This window comes from Prunus persica, chromosome G3, assembly GCF_000346465.2.
Source record: "Prunus persica cultivar Lovell chromosome G3, Prunus_persica_NCBIv2, whole genome shotgun sequence".
Taxonomy (NCBI): domain Eukaryota; kingdom Viridiplantae; phylum Streptophyta; class Magnoliopsida; order Rosales; family Rosaceae; genus Prunus; species Prunus persica.
Genome location: NC_034011.1, coordinates 18,065,947 through 18,074,859, shown reverse-complemented (window position 1 = coordinate 18,074,859; position 8,913 = coordinate 18,065,947). Strand labels below are relative to the sequence as shown.

Genomic DNA, 8,913 nt, shown 5'->3' with positions numbered 1-8,913 from the left:
CGTTATTAAGGGATTTTGAAGAACCTATCTTTTAGCCCAGTGAATAAGCGTTTGATCTGGTCTGAATGTTCTTGACGTTTGAGAAGCTCTCATCTTTGGTATGTTTAAGTGCGTGTGAGAAACTCTCCTCTCCGTATAGTTCAAATTCAAAAAGATAGAAACCAACGAGTCAGCCACGGCACAATGAGTCACTGACCCATTCCACACCCAACCCAACCCCAATATTATTCCGTAGCCAACTCTACCCCAAAATCTAGCCATGGACTCAATTAAACCGTCCTTCGCTACTAAGCTCCCCATTAAACGCAAAAACCCCGATCCCATCCCCAACCTTAACCCTAACCCTAATCTTCTACCCCCCACCCTCGAATCCACCGCCATATACGACTACAACGCCGTCGGTTTTTCCGGAGAAGATGGGCAGAGAATCCCGCCGTTCAAGTACCACCGAATCTGGACCGAACCCGACGAGCTTCTCTTCCTCCAAGGCCTCCTTGACTGCGCCTCAGATAGCTTCTCGTTCCCCAAAGACCTTCACCTCTTCTACGCTCGATTCTCCACCACCGTGTCTCAGCACTACACCAAATCCCAGCTCTCTGAGAAGCTCCGCCGCTTCCGGAAAAAGTTCCGAGTCGTCTCGGCTCGGCTCGCTCGCGGCCTCCACGAGTCGCAGCTTTCGCCGCATGATCGCGCCTTGTACGACCTCTCGAGGAAGCTTTGGAGCTCCGAGTGCTGGTCCACTTCGCCTTTTGGTAACAAAGCCAAGAGCGACGAGGGTGATGATAATTTAATGGTGAATCAGAATCAGAGTGTTTTGGATGATCTTTTTGTGGAAAATGATTATGGCGATGACGTGAAGATCAATTTGTCTAGGGCCATTGCTGGGCAGGCGGCGAAGACTGTTTTGGACGTGTTCGATCAGTCTTTGAATGAGGTTCGGAGGGTTCTTGTTCAACGTTGTCTGCTCTGCTCCGACCATGTTGGTTCGGTCTCGGGCTCAGGCTCTGGCTTTGGCTCTGGCTCATGTTCCTCCAATAAGGGCAAGACTGCACTGGACTTCGAGCAGCAATGGCAGCTCCAACGGCTTGCTGAGTTGGATGTATTGTCTCAGAGATTGAGGTTGGTTCTCGACAACACCATTCGGGGCCAATGAGTTTATGCAAGTAATTTGTATAGGAAATTGACATATGTAATGGAATTGCTCTTTCAAATTTTGTACATTTCCCCTCATAATATACAAGTATTAGGTTGACTTAATACATTTAATTTACATGCTTAACTGGATAAATTTTGTTAATTTCAGTTTTTTGCTTTAATTATATCATTACTTCTCATATCTACAGTTGCTTCTTGATGCATATTGCTTCAATGAGTACATTTAGTAGTGAAGTTATTGTGCACCTTGGCCGTACCATACGAGTATTAGGTTTTTTTCAAGAGCATTCATTAATGGTATGGCATAAGCTGAGTGTTTTCCAAATAGATAGAATTCGATTTTGGCGTGGTGCCTTATCCCTAAGGTAGAACTTCAGTCAGGAATTATTAGTTTGCATTCAATCTTTTTTGAGACAGTAGATTAATTGGTTCACTTCCATGATGTATCTTAAACATCCGCACACACCTGTATTCTAGTTAGTAGTTCAGATTTCTCAAGATCCTTCCTACATTTCATGAGTGATATGTTTTGAGTGTTCCTAACAGCCATTCAAAGCAGTTAGCTGTTTCACGAAGTCCACTTAAAAATCTAAATGGTCTGAGAGGTTTTGGTTTGATAATTGAACAAATGGTCAAACTATTTCTTTGTGGTTATTCAATAATCTCGCTGACCTGCCCTGGTCAATAAGAATGGGTATGGTCCTTAGACTGCTGTTCACCGCAGTTCTTAATAAAGCCAGTGCGCTTTTTTAAGCAGAGATTTTTCTCAACCTTGTATCAAACATTGGTCTGTAGAAACTTTTCACACATCAAATGCTTAATTTGCTAATGCAAAGGTTGCACCTTTCCCCTTTGAATCTGAAAAATGCTCCAAGAAGCAGCATTTTGTGGATAGTTTGCTACAAGATGGTAAATAATACACTGTCCTCGTTGCTCACTTCATTTTCCTATTGGGTATTAAAAAGTCTCTCTATGTTCTAGGTTAGAGGCTGTTTTTCTCTCGACAGAGGCATTCTTTGGATTCATAGGGTTGTGTTCAGTTCCTTTTGTGATGTTGTGCTTGACATTTCGTTAGAGATGATGGGTGACTTGGCATAGTGTAAAGTTGCAATCTTTCTTAGGAGAGTTAAATTTCGAAAAGAGTCAATAGGTTAGCAACTATTATGGCTCAGGCACGGAACGAGAAGGGAAAGTGTGCTTTCTGTAGTTGACGATAAGTCCTCCCAGGCAGAAAGGTATCTTGCCAGGTGCTTTAAGACTTGCGACCTTACCCAAATATGCGGATCCCCTGCTGATCCTTTGGTGCTGATATTGTCCGTTTGAATAAGAGGGCATTGTTTCCTTGGCAACACTGCAAGTTTGTCTGAAGGAGGCTTTTCATCTAAAATGAACCTAGATCCGTACACATGTTGTGGGGTTAAGGTTCTGGATGGTTCGTATTTGAATACAAGAAGAAACTTTTTGCCCTCTGGCTAAAGGCTTGCATACATTGCGTTTGGTTTATTTGAGTTAGACACATGATGGAAGATAAGTGCATTTTAATTTGTCAATGTCGCAGTGCATGAAACAAGATGGGACAATATCATTGCCACAAAATCACTTACAGAACTCCATCAGAAAAATTAAAGTACGAAACGTACGAAACCAAATTTGTTTCTATTCATGCCATACCTTTTTCTTCTTCTTTACATGCGACATTTCTGCACATAATTCATTTTAAGCCCAAATTGGTGTCAATTGCTGTTGTAACATAACATGCTCCTAAAAGCAACCAGACACCAATAAGTAGATGGGCGTCATTCACATCCAACAAACGGTCTACAAACAGATTGGTTCAAAGAAAACAAAATTGTAAATCATTATCACACAGCAAAAACAGAGAGCAATTTGAATCCGAGTCCGGCTAGTGGAAGAATTCATTTGGTAAATTTCACGATGAATATATAGATAAATAGGTTACATTTATACAGAGAGAGAGAGAGGGGAAAATATGTCACAGCTATTGGGACAAGAAAGAGCATCTCGGTGGTGGTGCATATGGGAGAGAAGCTAGTTGGTGGATGGCGACCAAGCTTGGCCAGTTAAAAAAATACTACAACATATAGTAGTAGCAAATTGTCTGAGCCCGGGTTCGAACCGGGGACCTCTAGTGTGTGAGACTAGCGTGATAACCGACTACACCACCCAGACGTGCTTGTTAGAAATTACTCATTAATTTTATTTATATGTGACTTCATCTTCTACTGACATAACTCAAAAGCCAATTTTAGTCCTGTTATAAAAATAACCTGGAATATGTATGAATATTGAGCTGCACGTAAAGTAGATGAGACACAGCATTTAACGAGGTTCGGCTATGCCTACGTCCTCGGAGAGCAGCAGCAGTAACTTTTTCACTATATAAAATAATAGGGCTACAACTTTAGAGTTTACAATATGTGAGGCTCACTGAATTTTCTCTCTCTTTCCTCTTCTATCTTTCCTCCTCTTTTTCCTCTTCTTTCCTCTTATCTTTTTCCTTTCTTCTTTTCTCCTCTCTTTTCTCTTCTCCCCTTTCTTTCTTTTCTCCGTTGGTCACTCTTCCCATTGCAAGTGATATGCCTATTTATAGGCTAAGGTTTTGGTAAAATACAGGGAAGGGAAGGTTCCTGGAAGATGCAAGGAAACTTCCTGAATTGATAAATACAGGGAAGGGAAGTTCCTGGAAGATGCAAGGAAACTTCCTCTGTGGGCTCCACCTTCAAACTTTTATAACACTCCCCCTTGGAGACCACAAATGATATGGAATATGCCTCGTTAAAAACCTTGCCAGTAAAAACCCAGTGGGACAAAAACTGGTCGAAGGGAAAAAGAGTACATAATCACGTGTAACATAAAATTATGTGTATATTGACGCGCGTGCGACACTGCCTCGTTAAAACCTTGCCAGGAAAAACCCAGTGGGATAAAAACCTGGACGAAGGAAAAAGAGTACAGTGTGTAAGGGTCTGTATTGACAGCACGCTCCCCCTGATGCTTGGCAAAATATCTTTAAGCCATACTGTTGATCATCTGTCTGAATATCATAGTTGACACTGCTGCTGTGAGTCAATAGTGTATGAAGGTTTTTATTAATACCATGCTCCCCCTGATGAATATCTCCCCCTGAAAACTTCATGACTAGCTTTTTCCAGTAAGCGACCATAGAGATTTCCTGAGTCCGCATATCTTAGAACATTTGGGCTATTTATAAGTTCACTAAAAAATATGCCCGTATATGGTGTTATGCTTAGATAGCATCAAATATACCTCACATCATCCCAAAATGATGGTGATGGAGTTGAGCCCTATCTGGAAAATATGATGTCCGGTCCAATATACTTCCGGAAAATCATTAAAGTGTCCAACGGATAATCCTCATAAAAATACTTTAATACTTTCTTAGTATAAGCAAGAATTTCGTTGGCATAATGCTCGATCGAGACAAATATTTCATGAATTCTGCAAAAGCTTTAATGTGTTGCAATCACATTATAATCAATGTACTCACTGAGGTAATTTATGCATATTAATATTGAGTACAAATTTTGTGCTTCAAGCACATGTCCTTTAGGGACTTGCTCTATGCAATATCAATCCTCTCAACGGATTTTGGTTAAATGAGATTAAACTTTATGACACATTATATAGCTTTTACCCAGCTATTTATACATCTTTAGGAAATCGCTTCTGGCGATATGCTCTGTGCATTAATAACTCTTAAAGATAATATGTTGGTCTCCGTAATTGTGTAATAAGGGGGGCACAATTGAATCTGTAAATATGGAGAATACCCAACATTCCTTGTTTCTGCCAGAAACAGTGTGTCATACAAAGTAGGTATATTCCCTTTTATTCCGAACACCCAAGTACAACTTTCAGTATTAACAAATTTTGGGGTTCGTATTGTGGGTTTGTTCTTTCACGTTCATTCTCATTTATAATGGAATTACCTCGTTCCATTTTGGCCAATGATATTGTCGACATTTAATAATTGAACGTGGTTCCAATCAACACAGCCCATTGATGATTTGAGTAGCTACTCCAAAACCAAAAATTGTCATTCATCAATTCATGATCAAAAATTTTCATTCATCAATTCATGATTCCACCATTCTCATGTGCATGCGCATGCATCAATTATAAGCATTTCTTTGCTTTTGGGTACCCAAGCCACTTCAGGGGGCTTTTATTATGTGAGAATGTGGATTATAACCTCCATCGGAGCGTTATTTAGTAGTAGGGCGTGGATAATCTCCATTTAGGGAGTTGGAACATTGAGAACCCATATATCTGTCATGCTGCAGGCATGCCACAGATTAATACATACATGTCAATTAATTTCTGGGACTTTAACTCATATACTTTGCTACGCATTAGGCGTGCATAATATCAATATTGACATGTCAAAGGATTGTCCTTTCGGGACTTCAATCCATATCATTTGCTACGCAACAGGCGTGCACCCATATTGATCACTGCTATACCCATATTTTGTTCTTATGGGACTTTAATCTGTGCAGTGTATTATCAATGTATCCATCTTACAATCTGTAAAATTTGCATTAATAATTCATGGATACATACAAGCCATTCTTTTGGAACGGACTTATCTCCCCATTTGGTTACCTTTCAAGATAAAATATCAAATAGGTATATAAGTATAAAATAACACAAGTATTGCTTACATCCTTAGGTGGGAGAAACTTTTCTCAAGTATCATTCAAGTTCATATCAGCCCAGTAAATATAATGTAGCGCTTGATGATCTAGTTATATCCTGCAAGAGCAAAAATCACAACTCTTTTGCCTCTGTCAAAACAAATAACCCTCATAGTTAGGATTACTTCATGGATTCATTCTTCAGATGTTCATTCTAAAGAAATAAAATCTCTTATGAACAGAGAGTTATAAAAAGAGAAAAAATGCAAAAATAATGTGATATTGATTGCAAGAGAAGGTAAGCAATCAGGGAAGGAAGCTGGTGGGAGCAGACAATAAGCTCTCATATCTCCTAGTCTAGAAGGACTCCCGGAGATTAGAGCATAAGATCGCCTTCACAGTTTCCTGATGTGGCGGAAACGTAATCAGGGATAGTCTCGCTTCCTGAATGGATGATCAGAGATAGTCTTGCTTCTCGGGCACATTAAGTGCTCACTGATAAGAAAAACAAGTAAATATCGCATCACTAGGTATGGAGTAAACTGGATGTCTTCTGCAAAGAAAATTTCGTTAGTAACACATTTATACACAAATAAAAGGAATAGGTAGAACTGATGAATGTCAAATTAACCATAGTAAAATTGCGAGATTCTCGGGATACTTTTGAAAAAGTAGCTCCGTGAAATCCATAAAGCAAGATCGGCTTTGAAAATAATACTTGAAAACGCCGAAAGTGCCGACAAGTATTATTAGAGGCCACGTGAAGTTTTGGACTCTAGGAAAGAAAAAGAGAAATATGGGGATCCGAGAAGATATTGGGATCCTGAAAAACAGTAGCCATATTTCCTCTTATAGATATTGCCTTTGCAAACTGCGTTTCAACTCAACTTCCTTCATTTTCCGAACCTTTAGTTTTTCTAAGACTTTCTTCGAAACCTTCTTAAAAAAATGGCTTCCTCTTCTTCCTGCCCAAATTATTTCAATTTAAATGATGCTCCCACAACAACCAGTGACGCCCAAGTTTGGCGTCCATCCTTTGTATCCAAAAATCGTCATCTCACAGTTAATGATTCTGTGATGACGAATGATGCTACTGCTGTCATAGTAGCTAGGAATTTCATTATTCCAATGGATGAAATGTTGTTGACAGGGAGATCAGAGGAAGAGGCTATTGATGACTCAATGGCTTTTAGCATTCAGAGTGCTGTTTCTGTTTCTAACATGGCTGATCGTTTGCGTCTCTCCAAAGAATGCTTCATGAGTCTCAACAGGAGGTTGAGAAACTTAAAGGAGAGAATAATGCCTTGTTGAAACTGGTGAGTTCGTACTCTGTTGATACACTGAGAAGGCTAGACATGCTGCAGGTCTCCAATGAAAGAATTTTGGGAGACCACGAGAAGCTCATGGCTAAGCTTAAGAGGCGCCGTCATCTTCCTACAGAGGCTTCCAGAACATAATGTAATTTTTTTTTTTATAGATTTCACAGGGCCTGCACCTTCATTGCAGGTGGAAAAATCTATCTGTTATATGTTCCTGTTATAATAATTGCGCATATTCTTAAACTTGCACCTGTGGTTTTTACGTCTTTTCAAAATGACGATTTGGAACCTTGTGCCTTATAGGTTCAAATAACCACATCGACTCTCCTAAATTTCATATTTCAACGTATGGTAGCCCGGAACTTATGGCCTGGGCATAAACTCAGAATTTATTTGCCCTTTTCAAATGGACATGAAATATGAATTGAGTAAAAGCCATGATAATATCGCAATATAGTAGTGAATAGCATTAACTACTATATACCCACAACTTCAAGTTTAGGATCTCTCATATATTTGGATCCATGGGCTTCCGACCCAGATATAACAAAATATGTGGGGAGTCTCAATTCATTATTTGAGGTTTATATTAATATTATCCATTTCGCGGTGTATTCTTAACAACCGGAATTCACAAAATATATTTCTTCCTTGAGGTGTCGATTATAACAAAATCGAACTTTAAATTCATCATCTTCTTATGCCAAAGAAATATGTGGCATACCACAATTTGCAATAATACCTCAAGGGTTGTCCATTTAATTGTTGGAACTTCAGGTTCTCAACACTGTTAAATTTTGAACTTCAGGCCAAAGCCACATATTCTCATGGTATGGACATTTTTACAATTTTCTGTACATATTTCGGGATTTCAAGCCCTTACATAATTGTCCATATTTTGAGGAACTTCTGGCATCTCATTTAATTGCACATCCATGAGTTTAAGGAACTGCGGGTTCCCTTTTGTATATAGTGACGGTTTACCCAAAATGGTTAATATTTATGCATACGTCACTATTCATGTGAATAGTACTATTCATCAAGTCATGAATACATATCTATTCATCTGCCAGTACAGTTATCATCAATGTGTACGGCACCATGAACCAATACGGTACTGTTACATCATTAAGGAACTCTAGGTCCTTATTTACATGTCAGGGATCAAGGACCCTTAAGTCCGATCACATGTTTACAAATACAGTACCGGAGAGACTGCCAGCTCTCATATTAATATTATCATCAAGGATCTTCAAGTCCTGATGTAATTGTATGATGAGGATCAAGGAACTTCTGGTCCTGATCTGCATACTGGAAAAACTCATCATACAGCACAATTAATCCATAAAATAAATTGCTGATAAATAAATTACTGGTATGGACGATAAACCCGCACCACACTTTAAATAAATGTAAATGTGCGGTAAATTAAATTCATAAAGTTAATGTGCTTGTATGGGCATTAATTCTGCTCCATACATTTAAATAAAAGTAAAGGCGTGGACGATAAACCCGCACCACCCTTTTAAATAAATGTAAATGTGCGGTAAATTAAATTCATAAATTAAATTGCTTGCTGTATGGACGTTAATCCCGCACCATACTTTAAATAAAATTAAATGTGCGGTAAAGTAAATTGTGCTTGTATGGGCACTAATTCTGCTCCATACATTTAAATAAAAGCAAAGGCGTGGACGATAAACCCGCACCACCCTTTTAAATAAATACTGTTGTATGGGTAATAAACCTACACCATACAG

General features: G+C 39.0%; 1 protein-coding gene and 1 non-coding gene across 2 annotated transcripts; one reads left to right on the top strand and one right to left on the bottom strand.

Annotated features, from left to right (window-relative positions):
• On the top strand, nt 19-1,279 carry LOC18781678. Its single transcript, XM_007215688.2, has one exon. The coding sequence runs from the start codon at nt 260-262 to the stop codon at nt 1,151-1,153; it is 894 nt and encodes a 297-aa protein (XP_007215750.1). The 5' UTR covers nt 19-259; the 3' UTR covers nt 1,154-1,279.
• Nucleotides 3,272-3,345, bottom strand: TRNAV-CAC. The gene has a single exon. It is a non-coding gene; the product is annotated as a tRNA-Val (tRNA).

Coding starts and splice junctions, on each gene's coding strand:
- LOC18781678 (XM_007215688.2), top strand. CDS start 260: ATGGACTCAATTAAACCGTCCTTCGCTACTAAGCTCCCCATTAAACGC.